The 24,029-nt window shown below is 53.9% G+C and overlaps 1 protein-coding gene across 1 annotated transcript; it reads left to right on the top strand.

The window, feature by feature from the left end:
- Positions 1-21: 21 nt before the first annotated feature.
- Positions 22-23,290, top strand: ERCC2 (ERCC excision repair 2, TFIIH core complex helicase subunit; the record flags this gene model as incomplete). The annotated part of the gene is given in 14 exon segments (XM_059872486.1): positions 22-84; positions 2,070-2,169; positions 2,750-2,827; positions 3,904-3,966; positions 4,068-4,181; positions 4,815-4,925; positions 5,621-5,737; positions 8,934-9,057; positions 10,927-11,023; positions 12,172-12,240; positions 12,242-12,303; positions 16,062-16,230; positions 17,809-17,927; positions 23,223-23,290. Coding segments are annotated over 14 exon segments (1,296 nt in total), but the record flags the coding sequence as incomplete, so codon positions are not given.
- Between the last annotated feature and the right edge of the window lie 739 nt (positions 23,291-24,029).

Below are 24,029 nucleotides of genomic sequence, written 5' to 3'. Positions count from 1 at the left end.
GGGTCAGCGCTGCCCAATAGGAGCGCGCGGTGCGGGAGGGGCGGGGCCTCGTCGGCGGCGCGCGGCAGCGGCGGGAGCCATGAAGTGAGGGGGGGGGAGGGGCGGGAAAAGGGGGGGAGCTGAGGGGGGGGAGGGGGAATTTGGGGGAATTTGGGGGAATTTTGAGGAATTTCGGAAAAATTTGGGGGATTCTGGGGGGATTCGAGAGAATTTTGGGGGGATTTGGGCGGATTTGAGTGAATCGAGAGGGTTTTGGGGGGAATTTGGGGGAACCTGAGGGAATTTTGGGGGGGGATCTGAGGGAATTTGGGCATCTGAGGGGATTTTGGGGGATTTTGAGGAGTTTGGGGAGATCTGAGGGGAGTTGGGGGAGACTTGAGGGAATTTGGGGGGTTTGGGGGGATTTGAGGGAATTTGGGGGGGATTTTGGGAAATTTTGGGGGATTTGAGGGAATTTTGGGGAGTTTGGGGAGATCTGAGGGGATTTTGGGGGGTTTTGAGGGGTTTGGGGAGATCTGAGGGGAGTTGGGGGAGACTTGAGGGAATTTGGGGGGTTTGGGGGGATTTGAGGGAATTTTGGGGGGAATTTGGGAGATTTGGGGGGATTTGAGGGGATTTTGAGGAGTTTGGGGAAATCTGAGGGGATTTGGGGGGGACTTGAGGGAATTTGGGGGGATTTGAGGGAATTTTGGGGGGAATTTGGGAGATTTGGGGGGATTTGAGGGGATTTTGAGGAGTTTGGGGAGATCTGAGGGGATTTTGGGGGGGACCTGAGGGAGTTTTGGGGGGGTCTGAGGGAATTTGGGGATCTGAGGGGATTTTGGGGGATTTTGAAGAGTTTGGGGAGATCTGAGGGGATTTTGGGGGATTTGAGGGGATTTTGAGGAGTTTGGGGAGATCTGAGGGGATTGGGGGGAGACTTGAGGGGGTTTGGGGGGATTTGAGGGGATTTTGGGGGGAATTTGGGAGATTTGGGGGGATTTGAGGCGATTTGAGGGAGTTTTGGGAGATCTGAGGGGATTTTGGGGGAGACTTGAGGGAATTTTGGGGGACTTGAGGGAATTTTGGGGAGTTTTGGGAGATCTGAGGGGATTTTGGGGGGGACTTGAGGGAGTTTTGGGGGTTTGGGGGGGATTTGAGGGAATTTTGGGGGATTTGAGGGGATTTTGAGGAGTTTGGGGAGATCTGAGGGGATTTTGGGGGAGACTTGAGGGAATTTGGGGGGATTTTGGGGAATTTTGGGGACTTCCGAGGAGATTTTGGGGGATCTGAGGTAATTTGGGGGGATTTGAGTGGATTCTGAGGCGATTTGGGGGAGATCCACTCCTGAGATCCGCCAGATCCCCCCAGGCTGAACGTGGGCGGGCTCCTGGTGCTGCCCCAACCCCCGAATCCACCCAAATCCTCCCCAAATCCCCTCAAAACTCCCCTAACCCCCCCCCCCCCAAATCCAATGGGATCCACCCGATCCCACTGGATCCCACCGGATCCTCCCAGGCTGAACATGAACTGGCTCCCAGTGCTGTTCCAATCCCCCAAATTGTCCAAATCCACCCCAAATCCCCTCAAAACTCTCCAAAAAAACCCCAAAATCCTTTAGGATCCACCCGATCCCGCCAGATCCCCCGGGATCCCCTCGGGCTGAACACCCCCCAGATTGTCCTAATTCACCCCAAATCCTGTCTGAATCCCCTCCAAACCTCTCAAAACCCCCCCGAATCACTCGGGATCTGCCCCCGGGATCCCACTCGATCCCACTCGATCCCCCGGGATCCCGGCAGGCTGAACGTGGACGGCTCCTGGTGCTCCCCAGCCCCCCAAATCCTCCTGATTCACCCCCAAATCCCCTCGAAACTCCCCCAAAACCCCTCAAGATCCTTTGGGATCTGCTGGATCCCACGGGATCGCCGGGATCTGGCGGCAGGCTGAACGTGGACGGGCTGCTGGTGCTGCCCCAGCCCCCCAAATCCTCCTGATTCACCCCCAAATCCCCTCGAAACCCCCCCAAAACCCCTCAAGATCCTTTGGGATCTGCTGGATCCCACGGGATCGCCGGGATCTGGCGGCAGGCTGAACGTGGACGGGCTGCTGGTGCTGTTCCCCTACGAGTTCATCTACCCCGAGCAGTTCTCCTACATGCTGGAGCTCAAGCGCACCCTGGACGCCAAGGTGGGGCCCGCCGGGCTGCGGGGGATCCACCCGCGGGATCCACCGGGCCCGGGGGCCCAACGGGGATCCAACGGGGGTGGGGAATGCTCGGGATCTGCTGGGGATCCACTGAGCGGGGGGGGGGATACAATGGAGGAATCCGCCGGATGGATCCACCGAGGGGGGGGGATCCAGCAGGGGGATCCACTGAGGGGAATACATTGGGGGGAGCCACTGATGGATCCGCTGGCGGGGGGGAGGGATACAGTTGGGAGATCCGCCCGAGGGATCCACTGGGAGGGATCCACCGAGGGAATCCAGTGGGGGGAAATCCCCTGGGTGAGACCCAGGGAGGGAGACCCACTGGGGAGGGGGGATCCTTTGAGGGGATCCAGTGGGGGGATCTGCTGGGGGAGAGGGGGATCTGCTGGGTGGATCTATTGGGGGAATCCACTGGGGGGGATCCAATGGGGGGGGGAATCCATCGGGGGCCCAACAGGGAGGGATCCACTGGGATCGATACAATGTGGGGGGGGGGATCCACCGAGGGATCCACCGAGGGATCCCGGATCCCCCCGACGGCGCCGCCCCTCCCCCCCAGGGCCACGGGGTGCTGGAGATGCCATCGGGGACGGGCAAGACGGTGTCGCTGCTGGCCCTGATCGTCGCCTACCAGCGGGTGAGCGGATCCCGGCGGATCCCGGGGGATCCAGAGGGGTTTGGGGGGGGTCCTGGGGGATCCTGGTGGGTTCATAGCGGGGATTCCGGTGGATCCCAGGGGGTCCCGGGGGATCCAGAGGGGTTTGGGGGGTCCTGGAGGGGTCCTGGAGGGTTCTTAGCGGGGATTCCGGTGGATCCCAGGGGGTTCCGGGGGATCCAGAGGGGTTTGGGGGGTCCTGGAGGGGTCTGGGGGGGTCCTGGAGGATCCTGAAGGTTCTTGGGGGATCCTGGTGGGTTCTTAGCGGGGATTCCGGTGGGGATCTGGAGGGATCCAGAGGGTTTGGGGGATCCTGGAGGATCCTGATGGGTTTGGGTGAGAGATTCCAGTGGATCCAGAGGGGTTTTTGGAGGATCCTGATGATCCTGATGGCTTCTGGTGGATCCCAGAGGATCGTGGTGGATCCCGGAGGGTCCTGGTGGGTTCTGGAGGATCCTGATGGGTTCTTAGGGGGGGTTCTGGTGGATCCCCAGGGATCCTGGGGGATCCAGAGGGGTTCGGGGGGTCCTGGAGGATCCTGATGGATTTTTGGGGGGGATCCCAATGGATCCTGAGCGATCTTGGGGGATCCCCGAGGGTTCTGACAGATCCTGGTGGATCCCAGAGGATCCCGATGGCTCCCTGGAGACCCTGGGCAGTCTCAGCAGATCTCTGTGCATTCTGGGTGATCCCAGATGATCCCGGTGGATCCCAAATGGATCCCAGCAGATCCTGGGTGATCCCTGTGGGCCCTGGCAGGTCCTGGCAGATCCTCAGTGGATCCCAGCGGGTCCTGGTGGGTTCTGGGCTCCCAGAAGATCCCAGTAGATCCTGGGCGATCCCAGTGGGCTCTATCTGATCCCAGTGGATCCCAAGGGATCCAGTCAGATCCTGGGTGATCCCAGCAGGTCCTGGCCAATCCAGTCAGATCCCAGTGGGTCCCAGCGGGTTCTGGCAGATCCCAGCTGATCCCAATGGGTCCAATCTGGTCCTGGCTGATCCCAGGGGGTTCTGGGCTCCCACCAGATCCCAGCAGATCCCTTCCCCCCCCCCCCCAGGCCCACCCCCTGGACGTCTCCAAGCTGATCTACTGCTCGCGCACGGTGCCCGAGATCGAGAAGGTCGGCGGGGGAGGGGGGGGAGGGGATCCCCGGGGCTGGATCCCCGTGGGGCGGATCCCTGAGGATCGCTGGGGCCGGATCCCTGCCCCGCCCCCCCCCAGGTGGTGGAGGAGCTGCGGAAGCTTCTGGAGTGCTACGAGCGGGAGCTGGGGGAGGCGCTGCCCTTCCTGGCGCTGGCGCTGAGCTCCCGCAAGAACCTCTGCCTGCACCCCGAGGTCAGCCAGCGGATCCCGGGGATCTGGGGGGATCCCGGGGGAGCCGGGGGGCTGGGGGTGCTGGGGGGAGGCGGGGGGGCGCAGAGATCCTGGCGGATCCCGGGGATCTCAGGGGAGCTGGGGGGATCTCGGGGTCAGGGGGTGCTGGGGATGGGGTCACAGGGATCCTGCAGGATCTGGTAGGGATCTGGGGGGGATCCCAGGGGATCTGGGGGGATCTCGGGGTCAGGGGGTGCTGGGGATGGGGTCACAGGGATCCTGCAGGATCTGGGGGGGATCTAGGGGGGGATCCCGAGGTCAGGGGGTGCTGGGGATGGGGGGGAGTCACAGGGATCCCAGGGGAATCTGGGGGATCCCGGAGATCTGGGGGGATCCGGGGGGATCTGGGGGTGAGGGGGGGCTGGGGATGGAGGAGGGATCACAGGGGCTCCCAGGGCTGTGGGTGGATGGCTGCGGATCCCAGTGGATCCCAATGGATCCCGGTGGATCCCTCTCAGGTCTCAGCCCTGTGTTGTGGGAAGGAGGGGGAGGATGGCAGGGGTTCCCAGGGCTGTGGGTGGATGGCTGCGGATCCCAATGGATCCCGGTGGATCCCGGTGGATCCCGGTGGATCCCGGTGGATCCCTCCCCCAGGTGTCGGCGCTGCGTTTCGGGAAGGAGGTCGACAGCCGCTGCCTGGCCCTGACGGCCTCGTACCTGCGGGATCCCCCCGAGGGAGCCCGGCCCAGCTGCTCCTTCTTCCAGGTGAGCCCGGGGGATCCCTGAGGGATCCGCGAGGGGATCCTGGGGGATCTGGGGGGATTTCGGGGGGATCCTGAGGGATCTGAGGGGATCTGAGGGGTCTGGGGGGGTCCCAAGGAGGATCCTGGGGGGGTCTGGGGGATCCTGGGGGGGCTTGGAGGGGCTGGGGGGGTCCCTGGGAGGATCTGGGGGATCCTGGTCCTCATCTCAAGCACCCCCAGCCCCATTCTGGGACATTCCCACCCCATTTCACTGACCCCAGCCCCACTTTGGGGTGTCCCAAGGACCCCAGCCCCATTTTTGCAGACCCCAGCCCCATTTCACTGACCCCAGCCCCATGGTTGCAGACCCCAGCCCCATTTCACTGAGCCCAGCCCCATGGTTGCAGACCCCAGCCCCGTTGTTGCAGACCCCAGCCCCATTTCACTGAGCCCAGCCCCATGGTTGCAGACCCCAGCCCCATTTCACTGACCCCAGCCCCATTTCACTGACCCCAGCCCCATGGTTGCAGACCCCAGCCCCATGGTTGCAGACCCCAGCCCCATTGTTGCAGACCCCAGCCCCATTTCACTGACCCCAGCCCCATTTTGGGGTGTCCCAAGGACCCCAGCCCCATGGTTGCAGACCCCAGCCCCATGGTTGCAGACCCCAGCCCCGTTGTTGCAGACCCCAGCCCCATTTCTCTCCCTCTCTCCCAGGAGTTCGAGGCGCGGGGCCGGCAGAGCCCCCTCCCCTTCGGGGTTCACAACCTGGACGATCTGAGGGCGCTGGGCCGGCAGCGCGGCCTCTGCCCCTACTTCATGGCCAGGGCCTCGGTAACCCACCCCAAAATATCCCAAAATATCCTAAAATACCCCTAAAATATCCTAAAATATCCCTAAAATATCCTAAAATATTCTAAATTATCCTAAATTATCCCTAAAATATCCTGGAATATCCTGACTGTCCCAGCTGCCCCTACTTCATGGCCAGGGCCTCGGTAACCCACCCCAAAAACACCCCAAAACACCCCAAAACACCCCAAAAATATCCTAAAATTATCCTTTAATATCCTGGAATATCCTAAAATATCCTAAAATATCCTGACTGTCCCAGCTGCCCCTACTGCATGGCCAGGGCCTCGGTAATGCACCCCAAAAATGTCCTGAAAATGTTCTAAGTCCACCTGGGGGACCCCAAAATCCCCCTGGGTGACCCCAAAACCGCTGTGGGTGACCCCAAAACCCCCCTGGGTGACCCCAAATCCCCCCTAAACCCCTCTGGGTGACCCCAAATCCTTCTGGGGAACCCCAAAACCCCCTTGAATGACCCCAAAATCCCCCTGAATGACCCCAAAACCCCCTGGGTGACCCCAAAATCCCTCTGGGGACCCCAAAAGTTCCCCCAAACCTTTCCCTAAGTGCTCCTCCCTCCACCTGCTCTCTTCGCTTTTTATTTCTGTTTATAAAATGACCCCAAACCCTCCCTGAGTGACCCCAAAACCCCTCTGGGTGACCCCAAAACCCCCCTGGGTGACCCCAAAATCCCTCTGGGGACCCCAAAACTTCCCCCAAACCTTTCCCTAGAAGCTCCTCCCTCCACCTACCCCCTGTTCCCTGTCCTATTTCTCCAGACAAAATGAATTCAAAACATCCCGAAACCTCCCAGAGTGACCCCAAACCCCCTGAGTGACCCCAAAACCGCTGTGGGTGACCCCAAATCCTTTTGGGGTGACCCCAAACCCCCCCCAAACTGCAGCTGGCCCACGCCAACGTGGTGGTGTACAGCTACCATTACCTGCTGGACCCCAAAATCCCCTCTGGGGAACCCCAAAACTGCCCTAAAACCCCCCTGGGTGACCCCAAAACCCCCCTGGGTGACCCCAAATCTTTCTGGGGAACCCCAAAACCCCCTTGAATGACCCCAAAACCCTCTGGGTGACCCGAAAATCCCTCTGGGGACCCCAAAAGTTCCCCCAAACCTTTCCCTAAAAGCTCCTCCCTCCACCTGCTGTCTTCGCTTTTTATTTCTCTTTATAAAATGACCCCAAACCCCCCTGAATGACCCCAAGACCCCTCTGGGTGACCCCAAATCCTTTTGGGGTGACCCCAAATCCCTCTGGGTGACCCCAAATCCTTTTGGGGTGACCCCAAACCCCCCCAAACTGCAGCTGGCCCACGCCAACGTGGTGGTGTACAGCTACCATTACCTGCTGGACCCCAAGATCCCCTCTGGGGGACCCCAAAACTGCCCTAAAACCCCCCTGGGTGACCCCAAAACCCCCCTAAACCCCTCTGGGTGACCCCAAATCCTTCTGGAGAACCCCGAAACCCCCTTGAATGACCCCAAAACCCCCTGGGTGACCCCAAAATCCCTCTGGGGACCCCAAAAGTTCCCCCAAACCTTTCCCTAAAAGCTCCTCCTTCCACTAACTCTCTTCGCTTTTCTATTTTTCTGTACAAAATGACCCCAAACCTCCCTGAATGACCCCAAAACCGCTCTGGGTGACCCCAAATCCTTTTGGGGTGACCCCAACCCCCCCAAACTGCAGCTGGCCCACGCCAACGTGGTGGTGTACAGCTACCATTACCTGCTGGACCCCAAAATCTCCTCTGGGGGACCCCAAAACTGCCCTAAAACCCCCCTGAGTGACCCCAAATCCCCCCTAAACCCCTCTGGGTGACCCCAAATCCTTCTGGGGAACCCCAAAACCCCCTTGAATGACCCCAAAACCCTCTGGGTGACCCCAAAATCCCTCTGGGGACCCCAAAACTTCCCCCAAACCTTTCCCTAAAAGCTCCTCCCTCCACCTGCTCTCTTCGCTTTTTATTTCTCTTTATAAAATGACCCCAAACCCCCCCTGAATGACCCCAAAACCCCTCTGGGTGACCCCAAAACCCCCCTGGGTGACCCCAAATCCCTCTGGGGACCCCAAAAGTTCCCCCAAACCTTTCCCTAAGTGCTCCTCCCTCCACCTACCCCCTGTTCCCAGTCCTATTTCTCCAGACAAAATGAATTTGAAACATCCCCAAACCCCTCTGAGTGACCCCAAACCCTCCCTGAGTGACCCCAAAACCCCTCTGGGTGACCCCAAATCCTTTTGGGGTGACCCCAAACCCCCCCAAACTGCAGCTGGCCCACGCCAACGTGGTGGTGTACAGCTACCATTACCTGCTGGACCCCAAAATCTCCTCTGGGGAACCCCAAAACTGCCCTAAAACCCCCCTGGGTGACCCCAAAACCCCTCTGGGTGACCCCAAATCCTTCTGGAGAACCCCAAAACCCCCTTGAATGACCCCAAAACCCCCTGGGTGACCCCAAAATCCCTCTGGGGACCCCAAAACTTCCCCCAAACCTTTCCCTAAAAGCTCCTCCCTCCACCTGCTCTCTTCGCATTTCTATTTTTCTGTACAAAATGACCCCAAACCCCCCTGAATGACCCCAAAACCGCTCTGGGTGACCCCAAATCCTTTTGGGGTGACCCCAAACCCCCCCAAACTGCAGCTGGCCCACGCCAACGTGGTGGTGTACAGCTACCATTACCTGCTGGACCCCAAGATCCCCTCTGGGGAACCCCAAAACTGCCCTAAAACCCCCCTGAGTGACCCCAAAACCCCTCTGGGTGACCCCAAATCCTTCTGGGGAACCCCAAAACCCCCTTGAATGACCCCAAAACCCTCTGGGTGACCCCAAAATCCCTCTGGGGACCCCAAAACTGCCCTAAAACCCCCCTGGGTGACCCCAAAACCCCTCTGGGTGACCCCAAATCCCCCCTAAACCCCTCTGGGGAACCCTAAACCCCCCCCAAGGGACCCCAAAACCTCCCTAAACCTCCCGAGGGACCCCCAAAATCCCTCTGGGGACCCCAAAAGTTCCCCCAAACCTTTCCCTAAGTGCTCCTCCCTCCACCTGCTCTCTTCGCTTTTCTATTTTTCTGTACAAAATGACCCCAAACCCCCCTGAATGACCCCAAAACCCCTCTGGGTGACCCCAAATCCTTTTGGGGTGACCCCAACCCCCCCCAAACTGCAGCTGGCCCACGCCAACGTGGTGGTGTACAGCTACCATTACCTGCTGGACCCCAAGATCGCGGGGCTGGTGTCGGCCGAGCTGGCGCGCTCCTCGGTCGTGGTGTTCGACGAGGCGCACAACATCGGTGAGACCCCAAACCCGCCCCAAAAACACCCCAAAAACACCCCAAAAACGGGACTTGGGGGGGTCTGGGGTCTTCAGAGGGGGGTTGGGGTTATTTAGGGGGGGTTTGGGGTCATTTAGGGAGGTTTGGGGGGGTTTTTGGGGTTATTTAGGGGGGATTTGGGGGAATTTGGGGTCATTTGGGTCACTTTGGGGGGATTTGGGGTCACTTAGGGGGGGTTTGGGGTCATTTAGGGGGGATTTGGGGGGGTTTTTGGGGTTATTTAGGGGGCATTTGAGGGGGGTTTAGGGTCATTGGGGGGATTTGGGGTCACTTAGGGGGGATTTTGGGGTCACTTAGGGGGGATTTGGGGTCATTTAGGGGGGGTTTGGGGGGATTTTTGGGGTTATTTGGGGGGGTTTGGGGGGGTTTGGGGTCATTGGGGGGATTTGGGGGGATTTTGGGGGGATTTGGGGTCACTTAGGGGGGATTTGGGGTCATTTAGGGGGGTTTGGGGAGGGTTTGGGGTCATTGGGGGGATTTTGGGGGGTTTTTGGGGTTATTTAGGGGGGATTTGGGGGGGGTTGGGGTCATTGGGGGGATTTTGGGGGGCATTTGGGGGGGTTTTTGGGGGTTATTTGGGGGGGGTTTGGGGTCATTGGGGGGATTTGGGGTCATTTAGGGAGGTTTGGGGGGGTTTTTGGGGTTACTTAGGGGGGATTTGGGGGGGTTTGGGGGGAATTTGGGGTCATTGGGGGGATTTTGGGGGGATTTTGGGGGGATTTGGGGTCACTTAGGGGTTATTTGGGGTCATTTAGGGGGGATTTGGGGTCTTGAAAGGGATTTTGGGGCCATTTAGGGGGGTTGGGGTCACTTGGGGGGGATTTGGGGTCGTTTGGGGGGCGTTTGGGGGGATTTTGGGGGGGTTTGGGGTCACTTAGGGGGGATTTGGGGTCATTTAGGGAGGTTTGGGGGATTTTTGGGGTTATTTAGGGGGGATTTGGGGGGTTTGAGGGGGGTTTGGGGTCATTTGGGGGGGTTGGGGTTATTTAGGGGGGATTTGGGGTCTTCAAAGGGATTTTGGGGGGATTTTGGGGTCATTTGGGGGGGTTTGGGGTTGCTTGGGGGGGATTTTATGGGGTATTTTGGGTTATTTTTTACTGGATTTTTGGGGTATTTTGGGTTATCTTTTACTGGATTTGGGGAGATTTTCTGGGGATTTTTTGGGGGTATTTTGGGTTATTTTTTACTGGAGTTTTGGGGTTTTTTTACTGGATTTTGGGAGGATTTGGGGAGATTTTATGGGTTTTTTTGGGGGGGGTTTTGGGTTATTTTTTACCGGATTTTGGGGGGAATTTTGGGGTTATTTTGGGTTATTTTTTACTGGATTTTGGGAGGATTTTGGGAGATTTTATGGTGATTTTTGGGGGTATTTTGGGTTATTTTTTACCGGATTTCGGGAGGATATTGGGGATATTTTGGGTTATTTTTTACTGGATTTTATGGGGATTTTTGGGGGGTATTTTGGGTTAGTTTTTACTGGATTTTGTGGGGATTTTTTGGGGGTATTTTGAGTTATTTTTCACTGGATTTTGGGAGGATTTTGGGGGATTTTATGGGGATTTTTGGGGGTATTTTGGGTTATTCTTTACTGGATTTTGGGAGGATTTTGGGAGATTTTATGGGGATTTTTGGGGGTATTTTGGGTTATTTTTTACCGGATTTTGAGAGATTTTATGGGGATTTCTGGGGGTATTTTGGGTTATTTTTTACCAGATTTCGGGAGGATTTTGGGGGGTATTTTGGGTCATTTTTACCGGATTCTGGGCAGGATTTTGGGCTCCTTTTATGACATTTTTGGGGTTGCTGACCCCAACCCCCCCTCCCCAGACAACGTGTGCATCGAGGCCATGGGAGTGACCATCACCCGCCGGACGCTCGACCGCTGCCAGGCCAACGTGGCCACGCTGCAGAGCCACGTCCAGCGGTCAGCCCGGGGATCTGGGGGGATTTGGGGGGGTTTGGGGGGGTTTGGGGGGGGATTTGGGGGGGATTTGGGGTCTCAGGGATGGGGTTTGGGGGTGCTCACGGTGGATTTTGGGGATTTTTGGGGATTTGGGGGGATTTTTTGGGGTTTTGGGGAGGATTTTGGGGGATTTTTTGGAGTTTTAGGGGGGATTTTGGGAGTTTTTAGGGGATTTTGGGGTGGTTTAGGGGGGATTTGGGGGGATTTGGGGTGTCAGGGATGGGGTTTGGGGGTGCTCACGGTGGATTTTGGGGGTTTTGGAGGGGATTTTGGGGTTTTAGGGGGGATTTTGGGGGTTTTAGGGGGGATTTGGGGTCTCAGGGATGGGGTTTGGGGGTGCTCACGGTGGATTTTGGGGATTTGGGGGGGATTTTTTGGGGTTTTGGGGAGGATTTTGGGGGATTTTTTTGGGTTTTAGGGGGGATTTTTGGGGTTTTGGGGGGATTTGGGGGATTTTTTTGAGTTTTAGGGGGAATTTTGGGGGGTTTTAGGGGATTTTGGGGTGGTTTAGGGGGATTCTGGGGGGGTTTTGGGGGGATTTTGGGGTTTTAGGGGGGATTTGGGGTCTCAGGGATGGGGTTTGGGGTTGCTCACGGTGGATTTTGGGGATTTGGGGGGATTTTTTTGGGTTTTAGGGGGGATTTTGGGGGTTTTAGGGGATTTGGGGGGGATTTGGGGGAATTTTGGGGTTATAGGGGGGATTTGGGGTCTCAGGGGATCCTAAGGACAGATTTTGGGATCCCAGGGCTGGGATCTGGGATCTCAGGGGGGTTCTGGGCTCCGTTTCAGGATTCCTGGGGTGGGTTTGGGATCTCGGGGGGGGGGGGGATCTCAGGGATGGGATTTGGGATCATGGATGGATTTTTGGGATCCATTTTAGGATTAAGGATTCCCGGGGTGGCTTTGGGATCCCAGGGCTGGGATTTGGGATCCCAAGGATGGGATCTGGGATCTCAGGGGGATCTCAGGGGATCTCTGGGATCCATTTTAGGATCAAGGAGTCGGACTCGCGCCGCCTGGCGCAGGGGCTGGGGGGGGGGATTTGGGATCCCAGGGCTGGGATCTGGGATCTCAGGGGGATCTCAGGGGATCTCTGGGATCCATTTTAGGATCAAGGAGTCGGACTCGCGCCGCCTGGCCGAGGAGTACCGGCGCCTGGTGCAGGGGCTGCGCGAGGCCGGCCGCCCGCGACTCCGACCTGTTCCTGGCCAACCCCGTCCTGCCCGACGAGATCCTGCAGGGTACGGGATCCACCGGGATCCAGCGGGATCCACCGGGGAGCCCCAGAACCCTCGGGATCCACCTTGAGATCCTCAGGATCCCCCCCTCCCCCCCCTCCACCACCGAGTCCCAGCCCCTTTGTAGGTCAGGGATCCAGCGGGATCTGCTGGGATCGTGGGATCCCAGAACCAGCAGGACGGTTTGGGGCGGGGTTGGGGATTGTTGGGGGGGATTTGGGCTGGCACTGACCTCCATTTCCCCCCATTTTTCCCCATTTTCCCTCATTCATTCCCCCATTTTTCCCCCATTTTCCCCCATTTTCCCCCATTTTCCCCCCATTTCCCCCATTTTCCCCCATTTCCCCCCATTTTCCCCCATTTTTCCCCCATTTTTCCCCATTTTCCCCCATTTTCCCCCATTTTCCCCCATTTTTCCCCATTTTTTTCCCCATTTCCCCCCCCATTTTTCCCCCTTTTTCCCCATTTTCCCTCCATTTTCCCCCCATTTTTCCCCCTTTTTCCCCCCATTTTCCCCCCTTTTTCCCCCATTTTTTCCCCATTTTCCCCCATTTCCCCCATTTCCCCCATTTTCCCCCATTTTCCCACATTTCCCCCCATTTTTCCCCATTTTTCCCCTTTTATTCCACATTTTCCCCCATTTCCCCCCATTTTTCCCCATTTTCCCCCTTTTATTCCACATTTTCCCCCATTTTTCCCCCATTTTCCCCCCATTTCCCCCATTTTCCCCCATTTTTCCCCATTTTCCCACATTTCCCCCCATTTTTCCCCATTTTTCCCCTTTTATTCCACATTTTCCCCCATTTCCCCCCATTTTTCCCCATTTTCCCCCCTTTTATTCCACATTTTCCCCCATTTTTCCCCCATTTTCCCCCCATTTCCCCCATTTTCCCCCATTTTTCCCCATTTTCCCCCATTTTTCCCCATTTTTCCCCATTTTCCCCTCTCCAGAGGCCGTCCCCGGCAGTATCCGCACAGCCGAGCACTCTCTAGTTTTTGGGCTGGATTTGGGGTTTTATGATGGATTTTGGGCTGGTTTTTGGGCTGTCTCTGACCCCATTTTCCCCCATTTTCCCCATTTTCCCCCATTTTTTCCCCATTTTTTCCCCATTTTTCCCCATTTTCCCCTCTCCAGAGGCCGTCCCCCGCAGTATCCGCACGGCCGAGCGCTCTGTGGGGTTTGGGCTGGATTTGGGGTTTTATGATGGATTTTGGGCTGGTTTTTGGGCTGTCTCTGACCCCATTTCCCCCCATTTTTCCCCATTTTCCCCCATTTTTCCCCCATTTCCCCCATTTTCCCCATTTTCCCCCATTTTTCCCCATTTTCCCCTCTCCAGAGGCCGTCCCCGGCAGTAATCCGCACAGCCGAACACTCTGTGGTTTTTGGGCTGGATTTGGGGTTTTTGGGCTGATTCTGGGCTGGTTTTTGGGCTGTCTCTGACCCCATTTCCCCCCATTTTTCCCCATTTTTCCCCATTTTTCCCCATTTTCCCCAATTTTCCCCCATTTTCCCCCAATTTTCCCCCATTTTCCCCTCTCCAGAGGCCGTCCCCGGCAGTATCCGCACAGCCGAGCACTCTGTGGTTTTTGGGCTGGATTTGGGGTTTTTGGGCTGATTCTGGGCTGTTTTTGGGCTGTCTCTGACCCCATTTCCCCCCATTTTTCCCCATTTTTCCCCATTTTTCCCCATTTTCCCCAATTTTCCCCCATTTTCCCCCCAATTTTCCCCCATTTTCCCCTCTCCAGAGGCCGTCCCCGGCAGTATCCGCACAGCCGAGCACTCTGTGGTTTTTGGGCTGGATTTGGGGTTTTATGATGGATTTTGGGCTGGTTTTTGGGCTGTCTCTGACCCCATTTTTCCCCCATTTTCCCCCATTTTCCCCCATTTTTCCCCATTTTCCCCCATTTTTCCCCCATTTTCCCCCATTTTTCCCCATTTTCCCCTCTCCAGAGGCCGTCCCCGGCAGTATCCGCACGGCCGAGCACTCTCTAGTTTTTTGGCTGGATTTGGGGTTTTATGATGGATTTTAGGCTGGTTTTGGGCTGTCTCTGACCCCATTTTCCCCCATTTTTCCCCATTTTCCCCATTTCCCCCATTTTTCCCCATTTTCCCCTCTCCAGAGGCCGTCCCCGGCAGTATCCGCACAGCCGAGCACTCTGTGGTTTTTAGGGTGGATTTGGGGTTTTTGGGCTGATTCTGGGCTGTTTTTGGGCTGTCTCTGACCCCATTTTCCCCCATTTTTCCCATTTTCCCCATTTTCCCCATTTTCCCCCATTTTTCCCCATTTTCCCCATTTTCCCCCCATTTTTCCCCCATTTTTCCCCATTTTCCCCTCTCCAGAGGCCGTCCCCGGCAGTATCCGCACGGCCGAGCACTCTGTGGGGTTTGGGCTGGATTTGGGGTTTTATGATGGATTTTGGGCTGGATTTGGGGGTTTTTGGGCTGTCTCTGACCCCATTTTCCCCCATTTTCCCCCGTTTTTCCCCATTTTCCCCCATTTTTCCCCATTTTTCCCCATTTTCCCCTCTCCAGAGACCATCCCCCGGCAGTATCTGCACAGCCGAGCACTCTCTGGTTTTTGTACTGGATTTGGGGTTTTATGATGGATTTTGGGCTGGTTTTTGGGCTGTCTCTGACCCCATTTTTCCCCATTTTTCCCCATTTTCCCCTCTCCAGAGGCCGTCCCCGGCAGTATCCGCACAGCCGAGCACTCTCTGGTTTTTGTACTGGATTTGGGGTTTTATGATGGATTTTGGGCTGGTTTTTGGGCTGTCTCTGACCCCATTTTTCCCCATTTTTCCCCATTTTCCCCTCTCCAGAGGCCGTCCCCGGCAGTATCCGCACAGCCGAGCACTCTGTGGTTTTTGGGCTGGATTTGGGGTTTTATGATGGATTTTGGGCTGGTTTTGGGCTGTCTCTGACCCCATTTTCCCCCATTTTCCCCCATTTTCCCCCATTTTCCCCCATTTTCCCCATTTTCCCCTCTCCAGAGGCCGTCCCCGGCAGTATCCGCACAGCCGAGCACTTTGTGGTTTTTGGGCTGGATTTGGGGTTTTATGATGGATTTTGGGCTGGTTTTTGGGGTGTCTCTGACCCCATTTTCCCCCATTTTTCCCCATTTTCCCCCCATTTTCCCCCATTTTCCCCCATTTTTCCCCATTTTCCCCTCTCCAGAGGCCGTCCCCGGCAGTATCCGCACGGCCGAGCACTTTGTGGTTTTTGGGCTGGATTTGGGGTTTTATGATGGATTTTGGGCTGGTTTTTGGGCTGTCTCTGACCCCATTTTCCCCATTTTCCCCCATTTTCCCCCATTTTCCCCCATTTTTCCCCATTTTCCCCCATTTTCCCCCATTTTTCCCCATTTTCCCCTCTCCAGAGGCCGTCCCCGGCAGTATCCGCACAGCCGAGCACTCTGTGGTTTTTGGGCTGGATTTGGGGTTTTTGGGCTGATTCTGGGCTGGTTTTGGGGTGTCTCTGACCCCATTTTTCCCCATTTTCCCCCATTTTTCCCCATTTTCCCCCATTTCCCCCATTTTCCCCCATTTTCCCCCATTTTTCCCCATTTTTCCCCATTTTCCCCTCTCCAGAGGCCGTCCCCGGCAGTATCCGCACAGCCGAGCACTCTGTGGTTTTTGGGCTGGATTTGGGGTTTTTGGGCTGATTCTGGGCTGGTTTTTGGGGTGTCTCTGACCCCATTTTCCCCCATTTTCCCCCATTTTCCCCCATTTTCCCCCATTTTTCCCCATTTTCCCCTCTCCAGAGGCCGTCCCCGGCAGTATCCGCACAGCCGAGCACTTTGTGGGGTTCCTGCGCCGTCTGGTCGAGCACCTGCGGGCGCAGCTCCGGGGACCCCGAGTGCAGCAGCTGAGCCCCCCGGCCTTCCTGAGGGAGCTCCGCGACAGGGTCTGCATCGACCGCAAACCCCTCAGGTCTGAGACCCCCAAAAATGGGTTCGGGACCCCCAAAAATGGGTTTGGGACCCCCCAAAAATGGGTTCAGGACCCCCAAAAATGGGCTTGGGACCCCCAAAAATGGGTTTGGGACCCCCAAAAATGGGCTTGGGACCCCCAAAAATGGGTCTGGGACCCCCAAAAATGGGTTTGGGACCCCCAAAAATGGGTTCAGGACCCCCAAAAATGGGCTTGGGACCCCCCAAAATGGGTCTGGGACCCCTAAAAATGGGTCTGGGACCCCCAAAAATGGGTCTGGGACCCCCAAAAATGGGTCTGGGACCCCAAAAAACCCCATAAAAACCCCCAAAAATGGGCTTGGGACCCCCAAAAATGGGTTCAGGACCCCTAAAAATGGGTCTGGGACCCCCAAAAATGGGATTGGGACCCCCCAAAACCCCCCAAGGAGCCCCCCGGCCTTCCTGAGAGAGCTCCGGGACAGGGTCTGCATCGACCGCAAACCCCTCAGGTCTGAGACCCCCAAAAATGGGTTCAGGACCCCCGAAAATGGGTGTGGGACCCCCAAAAATGGGCTTGGGACCCCCAAAAATGGGATTTGGACTCCCAAAAACCCCCAAAAATGGGATCTGCACCCCAAAAAACCCCATAAAAACCCCCAAAAATGGATTGGGACCCCTAAAAACCTCCCAAAAATGGGTCTGGGACCCCCAAAAATGGGATTGGGACCCCCAAAATGGGTCTGGGACCCCCAAAAATGGGTTTGGGACCCCCCAAAACCCCCCAAGGAGCCCCCCGGCCTTCCTGAGGGAGCTCCGGGACAGGGTCTGCATCGACCGCAAACCCCTCAGGTCTGGGACCCCCGAAAATGGGTCTGGGACCCCCAAAAATGGGTTCGGGACCCCCAAAATGGGATTGGGACCCCCAAAAATGAGATTTGGACTCCCAAAAACCCCCAAAAATGGGATTGGGACCCCCAAAAATGGGATTGGGACCCCCAAAAATGGGTCTGGGACCCCCAAAATGGGTCTGGGACCCCCAAAAATGGGATTTGGACTCCCAAAAACCCCCAAAAATGGGATTGGGACCCCCAAAAATGGGTCTGGGACCCCTAAAAATGGGTCTGGGACCCCCAAAAATGGGATTTGGACTCCCAAAAACCCCCAAAAATGGGATTGGGACCCCAAAAATGGGATTGGGACCCCTGAAAATGGGTTTGGGACCCCCAAAATCCCCCAAAAATGGGATCTGCACCCCAAAAAACCCCATAAAAACCCCCCAAAATGGGATTTTCGGGGGGTTTTTGGGGTCCCTGAGTTGGATTTTGAGGTCCCTGAGTTGGATTTTGGGGTTCCTGAGTTGATTTTTGGGGTCCCCGAGGTGATTTTTGGGGTCCCTGAACCCCAAATTTCCCCCTGGCAGGTTCTGTGCCAAGCGCCTGCACTCCCTGCTCCGCACCCTGGGGGGTTTTGGGGTGATTTTTGGGGGGTTTGGAGGTATTTTGGGGTGGTTTTTGGGGTTTTTGGGGTGATTTTTGGGGTTTTTGGGGTCGCTGAGTTGGATTTTGGGGTCCCTGAACCCCAAATTTCCCCCTGGCAGGTTCTGTGCCGAGCGCCTGCACTCCCTGCTCCGCACCCTGGCCCTCCCCGACGTCGCCGATTTCTCCCCCATCACCCTGGTGGCCAATTTCGCCACCCTGGTCAGCACCTACAGCAAAGGTGGGGCCCTAAAAACCCCAAAACCACCCCAAAAATACCCCAAAATTACCCCAAAAATATCCCATAGCCCTGGTCAGCACCTACAGCAAAGGTGGGGCCCTAAAAACCCCCAAAACCACCCCAAAAAAACCCAAAAAATACCCAAAAATATCCCATAGCCCTGGTCAGCACCTACAGCAAAGGTGGGGCCCTAAAAACCCCAAAACCACCCCAAAAATACCCCAAAAATATCCCATAGCCCTGGTCAGCACCTACAGCAAAGGTGAGGCCCTAAAAACCCCAAAACCACCCCAAAAATATCCAAAATAACCCCAAAAATATCCCATAGCTCTGGTCAGCACCTACAGCAAAGGTGGGGCCCTAAAAACCCCAAAAATAACCCCAAAAAACCCCAAAAATATCCAAAATAACCCCAAAAATATCCCATAGCTCTGGTCAGCACCTACAGCAAAGGTGGGGCCCTAAAATCCCCAAAAATACCCAAAAATACCCCAAAAATACCCCAAAAATATCCCATAGCCCTGGTCAGCACCTACAGCAAAGGTGGGGCCCTAAAAACCCCAAAAATACCCCAAAATAACCCCAAAAATATCCCATAGCTCTGGTCAGCACCTACAGCAAAGGTGAGCTCCAAAAAACCCCAAAAATATCCAAAATAACCCCAAAAATATCCCATAGCCCTGGTCAGCACCTACAGCAAAGGTGGGGCCCTAAAAACCCCAAAAATAACCCCAAAAAACCCCAAAAATATCCAAAATAACCCCAAAAATATCCCATAGCTCTGGTCAGCACCTACAGCAAAGGTGGGGCCCTAAAATCCCCAAAAATACCCAAAAATACCCCCAAAATACCCCAAAAATATCCCATAGCTCTGGTCAGCACCTACAGCAAAGGTGGGGCCCTAAAAACCCCAAAAATACCCAAAAATACCCCAAAATATCCCATAGCCCTGGTCAGCACCTACAGCAAAGGTGGGGCCCAAAAAACCCCAAAACCACCCCAAAACACCCAAAATTTTCCCCTAAAACCCCTCAAAAAACCCAATATCCCCCCAAAAAAACCAAAACCCCCAAAATCTCCACAAAAACCCCCCAAAACCCCCAAAATCTCTCAAAAAACCCTTCAAAAACCCAAAAATCCCCAAATCCCCCCCCAAAACCCCCAAAATTCCCCAAAACCCCCAAAATTCCCCCAATCTCCCCCAAAATCCCCCCAAAACCCCCCCAAATTGCCCAAAAACCCCCAAATCTCCCCAAAAAAAACCCAAAAAACCCAAATCTCCCCCAAAACCCCAAAAAAAACCCAAAATTCCCCCCAAAATCCCCAAATCCCCTCCAAAAACCCAAAATCTCTCAAAAAAACCTTCAAAAAACCCAAAATCTCCCCAAAAATCCCCAATCCCCCCCAAAATCCCCCCAAAATTCCCCAAAAAACCCTAAAAATTCCCCCAAAAACCCAAAATCCCCTCAAAAAAACCCCAAAAAACCCAAAATCTCCCCAAAAAAACCCCCCAAAATCTGCCCAAAACCCCCAAAATCTCCCCAAAAATCCCCAAATCCCCCCCAAAATCCCCCCAAAATTCCCCAAAAACCCCAAAAATTCCCCAAAAACCCAAAATACCTCAAAATCTCCCCCAAAAAAACCCTCCAAAAATCCAAAATCTCCCCAAAATCTCCCCCAAAAAACCCAAAATTCCCCCAAAAATCCCCAATCCCCTCCCAAAACCCCAAAATCTCTCAAAAAACCCTTCAAAAAACCCAAAATCTCCCCAAAACCACCCAAAATCTCCCCAAAAAGACCCAAAAAACCGAAATTCCCCCAAAACCCCAAAATCTCCCTCAAAAAAACCCCAAAAAACCCAAAATCTCCCCAAAAAACCCCCCAAAATCTGCCCAAACCCCCAAAATCTCCCCAAAAACCCCAACCCCCCCCAAAAAACCCCCAAAACCCCAAATCCCCCCAAAAACCCCAAAAATCCCAAAAAACCCAAAATACCTCAAAATCTCCCCAAAAAAAACCTCAAAAAATCCAAAATATCCCCCAAAATCCCCCCAAAACCCCCAAAATTCCCCCAAAAATCCCCAAATCCCCTCCCAAAACCCCCAAAATCTCCCTCAAAACCCCCAAAAAACCCCCAAATTCCCCAAAACCCCAAAATCTCCCTCAAAAAAACCCCAAAAAACCCAAAATCTCCCCAAAAAAACCCCAAAATCTTTCCAAACCCCAAAATTCCCCCAAAAATCCCCAACCCCCCCCAAATCCCCCCCAAAACCCCCACCCCCCCCCAAAAAACCCAAAATACCTCAAAATCTCCCCAAAAAACCCTCAAAAAATCCAAAATATCCCCAAAATCCCCCCAAAATCCCCAAAATTCCCCCAAAATCCCCAAACCCCCCCCAAAAAAACCCCAAAACCCCAAAATCTCCCAGAATTCCCCCAAAATCCCCAAATCCCCTCCAAAAACCCAAAATCTCTCAAAAAAACCTTCAAAAAAACCCAAAATCTCCCCAAAAATCCCCAAATCCCCCCCAAAATCCCCCAAAATCCCCGAAAAACCCCAAAAATTCCCCAAAAAACCCAAAATACCTCAAAATCTCCCCAAAAAAACCCTCCAAAAATCCAAAATTTCCCCAAATCTCCCCCAAATCCCCCCCAAAACCCCAAAATCTCTCAAAAAACCCTTCAAAAAACCCAAATCTCCCCAAAACCACCCAAAATCTCCCCAAGAATCCCCAAATCTCCCTCAAATCCCCCCCAAAACCCCAAAATCTCCCCAAAAAACCCCAAAAATTCCCCAAAAAACCCAAAATACCTCAAAATCTCCCCAAAAAAACCCTCCAAAAATCCAAAATCTCCCCAAAATCTCCCCCAAAACCCCCAAAATTCCCCCAAAAATCCCCAAATCTCCTCCCAAAACCCCAAAATCTCTCAAAAAACCCCTTCAAAAAACCCAAAATCTCCCCAAATCCCCCCAAAATCCCCCCAAAATTCCCCAAAAAACCCAAAAATCCCCCAAATTGCCCAAAAACCCCAAAATCTCCCCCAAAACCCCCAAAAAACCCCAAAATCTCCCCAAAAAAACCCCCAAAATCTGCCCAAAAACCCCCAAAATTCCCCCCCAAAATCCCCAAATCCCCCCAAAATCCCCCCAAAATTCCCCAAAAACCCTAAAATTCCCCAAAAAACCCAAAATACCTCAAAATCTCCCCAAAAAAACCCTCAAAAAATCCAAAATATCCCCCAAAATCCCCCCAAAAACCCCCAAAATCCCCCCAAAAATCCCCAAATCCCCCCAAAATCCCCCAAAATTCCCCAAAAACCCTAAAAATTCCCCAAAAAACCCAAAATACCTCAAAATCTCCCCAAAAAACCCCTCCAAAAATCCAAAATTTCCCCCAAAACCCCCAAAATTCCCCCAAAAGTCCCCAAACCCCCCCCCCAAAAAAAAAACCCAAAACCCCAAAATCCCCAAAAACCCCAAAATCCCCCAAAATCTCCCCCAAAGACCCCAAATCTCCTGCAAATCCCCCCCAAAACCCCAAAATCTCCCCAAAATTCCCCCAAAAACCCCCAAAATTCTTCCAAAAATCCTCAAACCCCCCCAAATCCCCCAAAACCCCAAAATCTCCCCCCAAAAACCCCAAAAATTCCCCAAAAAACCCAAAATACCTCAAAATCTCCCCAAAAAAACCCTCCAAAAATCCAGAATTTCTCCAAAATCGCCCCCCAAAAACCCCCAAAATTCCCCCCAAAAATCCCCAAACCCCCTCCCAAAACCCCAAAATCTCTCAAAAAACCCTTCAAAAAACCCAAAATCTCCCCCAAAACCACCCCAAAATCTCCCCAAGAATCCCCAAATCTCCCTCAAATCCCCCCCAAAACCCCAAAATCTCCCCAAAAAACCCCAAAAATTCCCCAAAAAACCCAAAATACCTCAAAATCTCCCCAAAAAAACCCTCCAAAAATCCAAAATCTCCCCAAAATCTCCCCCCAAAACCCCCAAAATTCCCCCAAAAATCCCCAAATCTCCTCCCAAAACCCCAAAATCTCTCAAAAAACCCTCAAAAAACCCAAAATCTCCCCAAATCCCCCCCAAAATCCCCCCAAAATTCCCCAAAAAACCCAAAAATCCCCCAAATTGCCCAAAAACCCCAAAATCTCCCCCAAAACCCCCAAAAAACCCCAAAATCTCCCCAAAACCCCAAAATCTCCCTCAAAAAAAACCCAAAAAAAACCCAAAATCTCCCCAAAAAAACCCCCAAAATCTGCCCAAAACCCCCCAAAATTCCCCCCAAAATCCCCAAATCCCCCCAAAATCCCCCCAAAATTCCCAAAAACCCTAAAAATTCCCCAAAAAACCCAAAATACCTCAAAATCTCCCCAAAAAAACCCTCAAAAAATCCAAAATATCCCCCAAAATCCCCCCAAAAACCCCCAAAATCCCCCCAAAAATCCCCAAATCCCCCCAAAATCCCCCCAAAATTCCCCAAAAACCCTAAAAATTCCCCAAAAACCCAAAATACCTCAAAATCTCCCCAAAAAACCCCTCCAAAAATCCAAAATTTCCCCCAAAACCCCCAAAATTCCCCCAAAAATCCCCAAACCCCCCCCAAAAAAAAACCCAAAACCCCAAAATCCCCAAAAACCCCAAAATCCCCCAAAATCTCCCCCAAAGTCCCCAAATCTCCTGCAAATCCCCCCCAAAACCCCAAAATCTCCCCAAAATTCCCCCCAAAAACCCCCAAAATTCCTCCAAAAATCCTCAAACCCCCCCAAATCCCCCAAAACCCCAAAATCTCCCCCCAAAAACCCCAAAATTCCCCAAAAAACCCAAAATACCTCAAAATCTCCCCCAAAAAAACCCTCCAAAAATCCAAAATTTCTCCAAAATCGCCCCCAAAAACCCCCAAAATTCCCCCAAAAATCCCCAAACCCCCTCCCAAAACCCCAAAATCTCTCAAAAAACCCTTCAAAAAACCCAAAATCTCCCCAAAACCACCCAAAATCTCCCCAAGAATCCCCAAATCTCCCTCAAATCCCCCCCAAAACCCCAAAATCTCCCCAAAAAACCCCAAAAATTCCCCAAAAAAACCCAAAATACCTCAAAATCTCCCCAAAAAAACCCTCAAAAAATCCAAAATATCCCCCAAAATCCCCCCAAAAATCCCTAAAATTCCCCCAAAAATCCCCAAACCCCCCCCAAAAAAACCCCCAAAACCCCAAAATCCCCCCCAAAAAACCCCAAATTTCCCCAAATTGCCCAAAATTCCCCAAATTCCCCCCAACCCCGGGCAGGTTTCACCATCATCATCGAGCCCTTCGACGATCGCACCCCGAGCATCTCCAACCCCGTGCTGCACTTCAGGTTTGGGGGAAATTTGGGGAATTTGGGGGATTTTTGGGGTTTTGGGAGATTTTTGGGGGTTTGGGGGATTTTTGGGGTTTTTGGGGGGATTTTTTGGGGGGATTTTGGGGTTTTTTGGGGGATTTTTGGGGGTTTTTTGGGGATTTTTGGGGTTTTTTGGGGGATTTTTGGGATTTTTTTGTGGGATTTTTGGGGTTTTGGGGTGATTTGGGGGGATTTTGGGGTTTGGGGGGAGTTTTGGGGGTTTTGGGGGGTTTTTTGGGGGGATTTTTAGGGGGGATTTTGGGGGGTTTTTGGGGATTTTTGGGGTTTTTTTGGGGATTTTTGGGGTTTTTTTGGGGATTTTTGGGATTTTTTTGTGGGATTTTTAGGGTTTTGGGGGGGTTTTGGGGTGATTTGGGGGAGTTTGGGGGGAATTTGGGGTTTTGGGGGATTTTTGGGGGTTTGGGGGGTTTTTGGGGTTTTTTGGGGGGATTTTTAGGGGGGATTTTGGGGTTTTTTGGGGGATTTTTGGGATTTTTTTGTGGGATTTTTAGGGTTTTGGGGTGATTTGGGGGAAGTTGGGGTTTGGGGGATTTTGGGGGTTTGGGGGATTTTTGGGGTTTTTTGGGGGGATTTTTAGGGGGGGATTTTGGGGGGTTTTTGGGGATTTTGGGGGTTTTTTTGGGGATTTTTGGGGTTTTTTTGGTGGGATTTTGGGGTGATTTGGGGGAATTTGGGGGGAGTTGGGGTTTTGG

The sequence above is a fragment of the Haemorhous mexicanus genome, chromosome 36, assembly GCF_027477595.1.
Source record: "Haemorhous mexicanus isolate bHaeMex1 chromosome 36, bHaeMex1.pri, whole genome shotgun sequence".
NCBI classification, from domain to species: domain Eukaryota; kingdom Metazoa; phylum Chordata; class Aves; order Passeriformes; family Fringillidae; genus Haemorhous; species Haemorhous mexicanus.
The sequence above is the reverse complement of the archived record's forward strand: the minus strand, read 5'-3'. Positions and strand labels throughout refer to the sequence as shown.